At 48.4% G+C, this 12,738-nt stretch overlaps 1 protein-coding gene across 1 annotated transcript in view; it reads left to right on the top strand.

Moving 5' to 3' along the window:
* The window catches only part of LOC136620520 (class I histocompatibility antigen, F10 alpha chain-like), a 40,035-nt gene that overhangs the window by 21,429 nt on the left and 5,868 nt on the right, over positions 1–12,738 (top strand). Inside the window, exon 4 of the mRNA XM_066595354.1 lies at positions 10,731–11,003. Coding sequence (XP_066451451.1) covers positions 10,731–11,003 — 273 coding nt within the window. The remainder of the gene's footprint in view (positions 1–10,730; positions 11,004–12,738) is intronic.

Consider the following 12,738-nt stretch of genomic DNA (forward strand, 5'->3'; position numbering starts at 1 on the left):
AAATCTCCAGCAGTGTTATATTCTTCACCCACCGTCTTTTGAACCATTCTCTGGGCCATGATGCACTGCACCAACTGTCCTCCAAAATTACTCCAAAACCACAGGAGCCCGATGTATCCAACAACAGGCCAAATTCTTCATTTGCAGTCTCCGCTGTCTGGCAAATCACCTGTCCGTTAAACGTTTGAAGAAAGACTTGCCATACGTGCAAGTCCTCCCTCATGCCCCTTGTCACTCTGACAAAGTGGTGTTTTTCTTTTATCCCAACTGTTGCCAATGACAGCCGCCTCGCAAACGGGCGGCCCATTGGAATGACCTGACATGCAAAATTTAACAAGCCTATGAGTACTTGAAGCTGGTGTAGTGTAACCTTCTTAGAACTGCCAACCAACTTTACTTCTTGACGCAAGCGCGCTACTTTCTTCTCCGGTAGTCGAAATACCATTGACACTGTGTCAATTTCAATCCCTAAAAATGTTAAGCATGTGACCGGACCGACGGTTTTCTCGCGCGACAACGGCACCCCCGCTTTTCCCATCAGATCCTGAAATGATGCCAATAACAACCCGCACACCTCCGAATCTGATGGCCCGACGAAAAGGAAGTCATCCAGGTAATGCAACACCGATCGAAAGCCCGTCTCGTATCGAAGCATCCAGTCCAGAAATGAGCTGAACACTTCGAAGTAATAGCACGAGATGGAACACCCCATTGGTAAGCACATATCCACAAAATACAGGCCCTCCAATCGGCAGCCCAACAAGTGAAAGCAATCTGGATGCACCGGCAGTAGTCTAAAAGCGGACTCAATGTCGGCTTTCGCCAACAGAGCCCCCTTTCCTGCCTGCCGGACTAGGCAGACCGCCCTATCGAAGGAAGCATACGATACAGCTGTCTGCTCCTTTGAAATCCCGTCGTTAACTGACTCGCCCGCCGGGTAGGAAAGGTGATGGATAAGCCGGAACTTGCCCGGTTCCTTGTTTGGTACCAAGCCCAACGGTGAAACTCGCAAGTTCTCGAATGGCGGCTCCTGGAAAGGCCCCGCCATCCGACCAAACTCTACCTCTTTTAGCAGCTTCTCCATCACCATCTCCTTGTTGTCGTATGCCGATTTCAAATTGCGACTAAGTGTTAACGCGGAACTCGGGTTATGCGGAATTACAAAACCCACAGCAAAACCTTCTTTAAGCAGGTTTGCTTCCCGTCTCCTGTGGTATTTGTCTAACCACCCCTCCAGGAACTGGGAGTTCACTGGCGTTGCCCCCGGACACAGTTGTACCCGCGGGCACGTTTTGTTTTTGTCTCCGAAAGCAACGTACCGCTGCATGTGCGCCGCCACAAAAGGAGCACTCATGCCGAAACTTGCAGGCGGCGAGAAACTAGCAGTGTCCTTCGTTAAATGCCCAACAGGAACCCGAGGGCTTGTGTGCCACGGGTGCCTGCTGTCCACCTGCTCCCGTGGTATTGGTCTGAAAAAGAGGCTTCGCCGGCTTTTGTGCCAGGATCAATTGGATCCATGCATCTGTCGCCTTCGTTGCCCAGCTCACCTCTTTCATTCCCGAAATTCGGCGACAAAAATCTTCGTCATAGCGCCACCACGCCGCACCCCCGTGCAGCTTGTAAGCGCTATGAATTGTGTTGATATATACCAGTAACTCCGGGCCTTTACCCGGCTGATGCTGACATATAACATGAGCCAGGGTCAACATGGCTTGCAACCAATTGCTAAAAGTCTTCGCTATTTTTGGTTTCTTGTCCCGTTCCGCGAAGCGCTTCTTGTCAACTGACACATGCTCCACCGATAGGAGCGACCAAATGTCTACATATATTCCATTTTTTATTTTCTCAATTGTTTCTTCCGCGAGGCCCACCCCCAGCGGGGCCACGCCACAAAAAAGAGAATCGGAGAACCGTAGACCATCTTTCACCGACTCTTCGCTTTTCCCGCTCGCCACAGCTGACGAGCTCCCGGGAGCGTGAGCCACAATTTCAACCACGGGCGAGTCTCGTCTCCCCGGATTAACATATGACACCGTTACTTTCTCTTTCTCAAACTCCTTCATCAGCGCTCTCAGCGCTACCATAAAATTATTCATATTACCGGGCGACGAATCACCCCACACTCTGTCACATGATAACTCACCCTCCAATTCGTCCTCCAACCTTGCCGAGGGAAAAGACGGGTCACTCGGTCCCGGTTGGCTCCTCGCCGAACTCGCCACCGCGTGTCGTAACCTGTCCCTATTGCGGGAGACACCACGGGGTAGCATGCTGTAGCCACCTGAAGCTCTGGAGGCTGCAGCCTGTTCGCTCTGCCTGTTGGTGCGGGAGGCCCGCCTCTCATCTGTGGAGGAAGCCGGGGAATATGGTAACGCCTGCCGCAAAGCCCAAGCCGAAGCCACTTGGCTGCTACGCCTACTGCTCCTTTCCACCGCTTCCGATCGCCTACGCCCTTTGCCGTATGGGGGCACCTCCCGACCTGCGCGAAACTCTCCTGACTCCGATGACGAGCTACCCGTTCTTGCTTCGCTGCGCCAGCTCCCTCCCGCCCTATTGAAAACCCCTTGCCTGCTGCCTAACCCCCTCTCTGTTCCGCTACCGGCCCCTTGGCTACCGGGCGTGTAGCTTCCCCCTCTACCCGTACCCTTCCTCTGTCTAGCCTGTCCCCTTTGCGCTGCCCCGTAAGCCCCTTGCCGGCTTGAGGTGTCTGCATAAACTCTTGTTAGATTGCCCCTCACATCAGGGCATGAGCCCCGGGGTGAAATGGGCACCATGTTCACTGCCCCCTTCCCCCCCTCCCTCCTACCCCGTAGGCCCCTTGCCGGCCTGAGGCTTCTTTGTTCCTTTCTGTGGTATTGCCCCTCATATCCAGGCATGAGCCCCGGGGCGAAAAGAGGGCCATGCTGACTGACTCTACCCCCCCTCCTTTCCCCCCCTGCCCCCCTCTGTTTACCCGCCCTGCACCTCTTCCTCCTAACTCCCCCCCCCTCCGGTCCCGCTCCTATCTCCCGTACTGCGGCTGCTGTTGTCGCCTGCGCTGCTGTCCGCCTCGCTCCTGCCACTGCCACTTGTCTCCCTCCGCTCCAGAGTCCCGGCGCCGGAACTTCTTCTGGCCCGCGGATCCATCCGCCCTCCGCCGGCGCGGCGCGAAGGCCGTTCCCCCTCTCTCTCCGACTGCCGCTGGACAGCCGCGGGGCAACCCCTTCCCGCGCCGGACTTACCCGCTCCCGATACCGCCGCTGAGGTCCTGGTAAGTCCTGGGGATGCCTCCGCCATTCTTCCGGCGCTTCTTCCGGAAGCGCCCTGGGTGTTTCCCGCCGGTGCTCGCTGCGACCGCGCTCCGCCACCGGTACTTGCTCGTGAAGCTCTCGGGCTCACATTCTGGCCCCCCTTTTTCGCGGCTGGACTCGGGCTCAGCCTGGTGGGGGGGATCCTTCTCCTTTGGGGTCTTCCGCGGGGCATACTGGTCGCAATCTGTAGCGGCGGCTCTTCTCCTGCCCCGGCTTCTCCTGACGGCGTGGCACCGATCTCCGCAGCCATCCTCATCAGCCACTCCGGACCCTGGCTGGCAACTGCTTCCTTTATTTGGCGTATTAACTGATCCATGCTTCTTTTCTTTGCTGTCTTCTGCACACGTCTTCACTCTTCTTTACTCCACGTGGAATGGCCGATTCTCCTCCTCTCCCTCTCTCCTCTTCCTGTTCTAACTCCTCCTACCTACTCCGGTCGCTTAACCCTTTCCTGTCCTAACATCCCGCCCCCCAGTCCCTCGCTCCCTCGTTACTTGCTTCGTAGCTATCTAATCTCAGTCTTCCTCCCAGCCGTATCCAGGATCTGCCAAGAGTCTCTTATATTTCACGGAATTATTATAGAGAGGAAATGATGCCCCTTTTAAGGTGAGTATTCGATATCACCTTAGATGTAACCAGATTCGTATAAAATCCAAAGAAGATTTTGATTTCAGTGAAGATAGTGATTTATATACGAATCGATCAACACAATCCTCCTTTAGGGACTCTTATGGTTTTTAGCATTTCAATTTCAATATACTATGGTGCTTCATTTTTTACTGTTTTCAAATTTTCCATTTTTTTGTGCACTCTTAGAATACAATGTAGTATAGTGTTCTTATACACAATTTCGTGGTTTTTGTGTGCTCTTTTTTGTTCACTCTTAGAATACACTGTGGTATAGTGTTTTTATACACGATGTCGTGTTTTTTTGTGTATGCTCGACGCGTTTCCCTATCGGAATGACTGATAGTTCTTCAGGAGCAGGGCCTCGGTAGAGCCACGAGTGATGGAAACAAATTGTAAAGATAACTGGCTAAAATACGCCTGTCACTATTAGGTATGTGAGGATCACTCCGATTGCCTAATTGTGTAGATATCGTTAGGACCCTACCAATCGTTTGAGTCCCAAACGTGCTCTAATAATTCAATATTGACGGAAAATAGCGGTCAGAAGTAGATGTTACGAGATGTCTCAGGTTCGCCCCCAGCGTGGAATAGAATGACGTGACTATGCGCTATACGCGTCTCAATAAAACCGGAGGGGACCCAGCATCTCGTAGTGCGTATTTATGCCACCAAGATTACCCTGACCAGGATAATGCATCAGTCGTAGAAAGGAAGGTTGGCAAAACCTGCCGCAATTAGCCAAAATACATAGTTCATAGAATAGTGGCTTCAGAATTCTATGGCCATAGCCCAATATTTTTAAGCAAGTAGCGTCCCGGGGATAATACCCCAATTCAACCTATCAACTAATAGTAGCTGCCACAATGGCCAAATTGCTTATTAAGCTAGCTATAAGGGCGCCCACCCACTGGCGTTTGCGTTTTCCGTGCGTGAAAAACGCCGCGTTTTCGCGGCTTTTTTTGCCGCGTTTTTGCGGCGTTTCCATTAATTTCCATTGACTTTCATGGGTGCATTAGGAGAAAAATAAGGACACATATGCAACTGCCGGTTCCTATGTTAAAAAACGCCACGCAACGCAACGCAAAACGCCAGTGGGTGGGAGTACATTCAATTCTAATGGCTCATGAGAAAAAACGCAAAACGCAGAGAAACGCAAATCGCCAGTGGGTGGGCGCCCTAAGGCTTGAGTTAATAGATCAAGATTCGCTAAAATAGCTGTAGAGCATAGGAGAGGTAATAGAGCAAGGCAATAGTGGTGCTAGGAGTGATCTCAAGCCTTATAGCTAGCTTAATAAGCAATTTTGCCATTGTGGCAAAGATCAGACTTTTTTGGACGTGGCGATACCAAATATGTTTTTTTTTATGGTTTCGATTCTTTTATTATAGATATGGCAAAAGGAGGGGGAGGGGTGATTTAAACTTTTAATTAGTAAAACTTTATTGATCTTATCATATTGTGGCACTTGCCGGCTTCTGGTCAGTCTTCTCATGCCGGAACTAGCCATAAGACGAGTGTCTGGTACTTCACCACTTCCACCAGCTTCAGTAGCCTTCATCAGACTAATGGCAGCTCCATGGGGTACAGCAGGATTCCCATTCCATTTACACCTCTCATCACCAGCAACCGTCAGCATTTCGATGATCACTGGCCTCAAGCGGGTAACCTCTACCCTAACGGGCATTCTTCTTATTTGAGAGGACCAACACAGAGGTGGACCATCAGATGAGCCCAGGGCCTGGTGGGTAGGTGTCTCTGTACACCATAATTACATTGGGCTACCACACATAGACGTTACCCTCACTACTACTAGTAGGAATAATAGTGTCACAGCGAGTATATGCCTACCAGCAATGCCCTGTTATGGCAAGCATCAAGCAGCCACATTACTGCCATAGGAGAAGTAACTGAATTACAGCGAGACTCCAGATCCTCCATGACTATACAATTATACTTCAGGGGACAAGTAGTTACCAGCTGGTCATGACAATCATCCTCGATCTCATTACCCTCTTTTACAGGAGGAGTATTCAGCATGATTGATAAATGGTGACCACCGTCATTCACCACATTTCCCCCAACCATAGGAGGAGTAATAGTAAGCTGTGTGACTATTTCAGTATCAATCATAACAAGCATCCTCTATCTCATTACCCCCTACTATGGGAGGAGTAATGGAAGGACTGCGGGTCTGGATTTTGCATGATTATTCAATGATGACTACTGTCATCCTCCACTTGACTCCCTTCCATAGGAGGAGTAATAGTAAGATGTCTGACTCTCCATCTCTGTATCACACAGGTTCAAGTCAATAATGACAGCCATTCTCTATCTCATTACCCCCTTTTACAGGAGGAGTAATGGTAGGACTGCGGGTCTCCGTGATCTACATGATTACTGGATGAGGTCTACTAGCATCCACCATATTAATCTCTTCTATAAGAGGAGTAATAGTAAGCTGTGTGACTCTTCCTCATATCGTGGGCATCGCACGGATCCGGTCACTCATGAACTTTATACTATATGCTATCACCCTCTCTTATACGAGAACTAATACTAGGACTGTGAGTCTCAGGTCCCCCATAACTACTTCTTCATGGCTTCCAACTTCCACCACATTACCCCCTTCCACAGGAGGAGTAATTTTAGTGATGGCTGACTCTGTGTCTCTCCTGCCTCAGTCTGGCACATATCCAGTCTTTAACAACAACTATACTCTATCTCATTACCCTCTTCTGAGGGAGGAGTAATGGTAGGGCAAGGGGTCTCAGTTTCCTTGTGGCCATGGCTATGAAGTTCATCCTTACGCATCCCTTGTATGGGGAGAGCGATGGTAGTTCTAGAAGACATTGTATACCTCATGACTACCCAATGTCACAACCATCATCCGCCTCATTGCCCCTAATTAGATGGGATCAATTTATTACTGCATTAATCCTAGGACTCTGATGTCTATACAATTTGTGAGGATGAAACAATACCTCTGCAGCGCCACCTATTGGATGGCATCATTCTTTCAAATCAATGTCAGACCCTTTAAACAAGTCTTTAAAACAATGATTGGGAATTGAAAGCCAAGCCAGAATCTATACACAGACAGCTGTTTTGGAATTTTTGCCCCTCATCAGTGTGCGGTAGGATCCTGGTTTGGCTAGTGAGAGGCCTGTGATGCTGGTTGGGAGGGTATTATCTATCCTTAATGAGAGCCCCTAGGTGTGTGGAGACACCTAGGAGGTGAGTGAGGAGGCCTAAAGGCCATGCATGCTCCTCTGGGAAATATATGCAAATAAGGTAGATGAAACAGTAGGTGGCGCTACAGAGGTATTCACACACCTTGTAGGGGCTCTCCTCAAGGAGAGATGATATCCCTCCCTACCCACATCACAGGCCTTTTAGTAGCCAAACAGGAAACTAGTGCACATTGATGAGGAGCAAAAATCCTAAAACAGCTGCCTGTATATGGATTCTGGCTTGGCTTTCATTTCCCATGATACCCCTCTCGATATACAATCATGACAAACATAACCTCCCTGCCCATATGCCTTCTTTCTATGGATGCTGATGAGGCCTTTGACAGAATTGACTGGGATTTCTTGAAAGAAACGCTTTGTCACTTAGGGTTGGGTCACAACATGCTGAACTGGATCTTTAGCCTATACTCCTCCCCCACAGCCTCGGTCAAAGCAAATGGTATATTTTCATCCCCCTTCAATATCTCAAATGGCACGCGACAGGGTTGTCCTCTTTCTCCTCTCCTCTTTATCCTGTGCCTGGAACCCCTCCTCTGCCATATTCAATCCAATGTCAACATAGGGGGCGTCCGGATGGGGGGAACAATACAGAAAGTAGCCGCATATGCGGACGATCTACTGCTCTTTCTATCATCCCCTCGGGTCTCCCTTCCTGTCCTTCTGCACGAACGTCGCACCTATGCCACGTTCTCAAATTTTAAAGTTAATTATCAAAAATCGGCGGCTCTCAATATTTCCCTCCTTTTCTCACTGATGGCCAAGATAAAAGACTCCTTCGCTTTTAAGTGGGCCAGAGACAGCATCAAATACCTAGGGGTATATCTCACGGCATACAACTCCGGCCTCTATGCAGCCAATTTCACAAATCTCTTAAATAACATCAAAAGAGACCTTACCTCATGGACAAAGGGCTTTTTCTCCTGGTTTGGCAGATGTTCAATATTTAAGATGAACATCCTACCCAGGGTACTATACACTCTCCAAGCTTTACCCATTGACATCCCTAGACTTTTTTTCCGACACCTGTCTTCCCTGCTCACGAAGTTTGTCTGGGCAGATAAGCCTAACCGTATAGCCTTGGCCTTCCAGATCTAGTGGCTTACCACCAGGCTTCCCAATTAATGAGTGTGGTTGACTGGGTCAAAATAAGCAGTGGATGTCAATGGAATAGACATTTTCCTCAATACCCTTGTTGGCCCTCCCTCGGGTTCAAGGAGACATCCCAGCGGAGATTAGGTCGCATCCTACAATAGGACCAACTCTTATAGTGCTATCTCGGGTACTCCACAGGCCTGGGGTTTCATTGAGTCCCTCACCACTGTTTCCTATCCTAGGTAACGCAGCCTTCCCTCCTAGTCTAGAGGTTGGGGGGTTTCAAGCCTGGCTTCGTAACGGCAGGCTTAGAGCATTCCATTTTATCTCAGAGGGACATTGGTTGTCGGTAGATGAGCTGACCAACATCACAGACCCAGTGCTGCTGAACTTCTGGCAAAGTCATCAAATTAGGCATTTTCTCCTTTCTGTACCCTCAACCATGGGATTTTCACAAGCAAAGACCCTACTTGAGCAACTTTGTACTGGGGCGGGTCCCTCATGCCATACCCTCTCACGCATGTATAATATTCTATCGTTGGATGCGGAGAACTCCACACCTCCATATGTCTTGGCCTGGGAGAGGGAGTTGGGGATGTCATTTACACCTGAACAGTTAACAAAAATCTACACTTACACGCATAAGTCCTCCAATTCAAGCAAGATTCAGGAAACAGGATTCACAATTCTCTCTCGCTGGTACAGGGTGCCCTCCCGGTTACATAAAATGTTCCCTGCAGTCTCCCCACTTTGTTGGAGATGCGGTGCTGGCCAGGGGACTTTACTACACATTTCCTGGGACTGCCCGGTGCTGACGGGTTTTTGGTCCGAGGTGTGGCGTATTGCCTCCAAATTCACGGACTGCGCTCTGCTAAAATCGCCCGCATTCTTCCTTCTGCATCTCAGTGACATCGCGGAGTATACCTACAGGCGCTGGGTGGTGAGACACCTGGTAAACGCAGCAAGGGCATGTGTCCCCAAACTTTGGAGACAAACACTACCGCCCTCCATTTCATTGTGGTTTCATCTTATATGTGAGATCAGAGAGATGGAAGAGCTCACAGCATCACTCAAAGACGCTCATGAAAAATATGCCAAAACGTGGCATCATTGGCTGGAGTTCCAAAACTCTGATGAATATAAGAATCTCTCTGAACAGAACGTTAGGTAGCTTTTCCAACAGGGGTTTTCAGCCAGTTATTAAGTCCCCCACCTCCACGCCTTATATGCCTTCTCTTACGGAACATAGGGACCTGTATTTGTTCTTCTCCCCCCCCCCCCCCTCTTTTTTTTTTGTGTTATCTGTCTTTGTCTTCTTGCTTTTCCCTCCACCTCAAACCTTCTGTGTTCCCTTTCCCTACGCTTGCTACAAGTTAAGGTACATATGGTCAGGACCTATCTGGTCCCATATTGTGACTGATATTTTGGAATGTTAAAGATGTATGCACACATATATTTTGTTTTTGTATTTGGTAAATGTTGAATTGTAGTCTCTTATGCATCGTGGTGAGGCAGCAGCTCCACTCCCTCCTCCTGAGGGGCACCTTGGTGTTTTATAGAAGCTACTGAGGAGCAGACCCACAAATATTGGGGATGAAGATATTTAGCAGCACAGGGGGTGTAACAGTGGGTCTCCTGGAGGCAGATGACGTCCGGCTTGGATGTGCGATATTGTATGATGGCCTTTAACGTTATGAGATAGTATTATGACTATAAAATTGTAATGAGGGGGGAGTAAACCTAATTATTGTAAGAGGGGAACGGAGACCGCCAGAGCTCTGGGCTATAATATCACCATGTGTGGGCACATAGTCAGACATGACAGAAGGTCAGAATGTAGTACAGTATTGGGTCAGTGACGGGGCTTTGAATACCCTGCCTCTAGCAAAACGAGAGCTTTGATTGGATCGAGCACCAGCCAATCAGAGCAGGTGCTCGATGAACCAGTCACAGCCATTCAGTGAAGTCATTCACTGAATGGCTGTGAATGATTGAGCGCCGGCTCTGATTGGCTGGGGCTCGATCCAAATCACAGCGCTCGTTTTGCTAGAGCGGGGTATTCAAAGCCCCGTCACCAGAAAGAAAGTGATATGTCAGCGCGGAGGACACTGCAACTTGCTGCAGCGCCTGGGACTAGCGTGAGGGACTCGGACACCGTGGACCAGGCAAGTATTGATGTTTTTTTCATGTAGGTTAGCTAGGGCTTACTTTCAGGTGAGGGCTTATATTTTCGGGGAAACACAGTAAACTTGCACACAAATATAGCATACACAGATATGGTGCACTACACGTTCTATGTGGCCTGACGCAAGAAAGAGTCCCCAGAATGTAAGTGACTCAGTACTGCCCCCATGCATGTTATTCATATGCCCAGCTACTGGAGGGTCGGCTCTCGTTCTTACCGAGTGAAGATGTTTAGATGCGTCATCTTAATTCTTGTCATTTTATGTTCTTCATTTTGCTTCTCAGTTCAGCCAACGGTGAAGGTATCCGGTCAGCATAAAGATGGCACCTTGATGCTTTACTGTCAGGTGTACGGATTCCATCCCAGACATGTGGATGTGAAGTGGATGAAGAACGGGGTGGACGACGTTCCCACATATGAGACCACACATGTCCTCCCCAATCCTGACGGCACCTATCAGATGAGGGTCAGTGCGGACGTGATGCCCAGCGAGGATGTCAGTTACTCCTGTTATGTGGATCACAGCAGCCTGGGGGCGCCGCTGAACATTGTGTGGGGTGAGTTGCATCCTTACTGGCTGGATGACAGAAGACTATGGAATATGTCATGATTGGCGATTACTACTGTGATATATAATTGTATGATCTATTGATTGATCGCCTGCATCTTATTAAAGGGAACCTGCCACCTCTGATGAGCACCATAAAGTAACTTATGTTGGTGTTTGAGGAGGTAATGGTGGAGCCAGGGGATGTAATCTTTATATAATTACCCTCTTCCCGCTCCGTCCCTCCAGTGAAGGCCACACACAGTCCGAAACTCTGACTCTTTTCAGAGCACCGTGCACATGCTGTCCTATAGAAGTCCATGGAAGAGCGCACAGCAGTCTGAAAAGAGTCAGATTTTCAGCCCACGGGTGGTCTTCACCCAGGTGGGAACATCGGGGTAGACAGCGGGGGAACAACAGAGCGGGTGAGTATAAACATTACATCCCTCAGCTCCCCCATCACCTTCCCTGAACAGCACCATGACTTAGTTTGTGGTGATCAGAGGTGATGGGTTCCCTTTAACCCCTTCATGACGTGGCCCCTTTTTCTTTTTCCATTTTCGTTTCCCCCCCCCTTCAAAAAAATCGTAACTCCTTTATTTATCCATCGACGTCGCTGTATGAGGGCTTGTTTTTTGCGGGACGAGTTGTATTTTTCAATGGGGCTATTTAAAGTACCATATAATGTACTGAAAAACTTTAAAAAAATTCTAAGTGGAGTAAAATGAAAAAGAAAAAACGACATTTCGCCATTTTTAATGCGTCTTGTTTCTACGGCGCACAAGCGGCAACAAAAGTGACATGATAACTTTATTCTATGGGTCGGTACGATTACTACGATACCAAACTTGTATAGGGTTTTTCTTACTATACTACTTTTTTTTTTTCAAAGACATTTAATTTTTTTCAATTATTTTCTGCCGTCATTTTGTGCGCGCAATAACTTTTTTATTTTTCCGTCGACGTAGTTGAGCGAGGGCTCATTTTTTGCGGGATGTCCTGTAGTTTCCGATGGTATCAATTTGGAGTACATACAGAGTTTTTGATCGCTTTTTATTGCGCTTTTTCTGGGAGACAGGGTGACTAAAAATTTGCATTTCTGGCGTTCTTTATTTTTTTCGGACGACGTTCACCTTGGGGAAAAATAATGCGCTACTTTGATATTTCGGACTTTTACGGACGCGGTGATACCAAATACATATTTTTATTTTATAATTTAGATTGTTTAATAATAGATATGGCAAAAGGGGGGTGATTTAAACTTTTATAACTTTTTGTTTTTTTTTACAATTAAAAAAACTTTATTGATTTTTTTTTTTTACTTTACTTTGAAGTTCCCCTTGGGGGACTTTAACATGCGATGCTTTGATCGCTCCTGCAGTATGATGTAATGCTATAGCATTACGTCATACTGCAATTTAACAGGCAGTCTATCAAGCCGTCCCCACGGGGACGGCTTGATAGGCAGTCTGGTAAGGCAGCCCTGGAGCCTTTCATTAGGCCCCCGGCTGCCATGACACCTGCACAGCTCCCCCGATCTCACCGCGGGGGAGCCGTGCGGGACCCCTGAACATCGTTCGGGCATTCAAATGGTTAATAGCCACGATCGGCCAAACAGGGCGAGAGAGACGACGTATATCGGCTGGGCGTGAAAACCGAACCGATATACGGTCGTCTGAATCCACCCTAAGTGTGGTGGAGTAATAGAAAAAGATCGCCCCTCACATGTTGTCCCGGAAAATACA

The sequence above is a fragment of the Eleutherodactylus coqui genome, chromosome 3 (genome assembly GCF_035609145.1).
Source record: "Eleutherodactylus coqui strain aEleCoq1 chromosome 3, aEleCoq1.hap1, whole genome shotgun sequence".
Taxonomy (NCBI): Eukaryota; Metazoa; Chordata; class Amphibia; order Anura; family Eleutherodactylidae; genus Eleutherodactylus; species Eleutherodactylus coqui.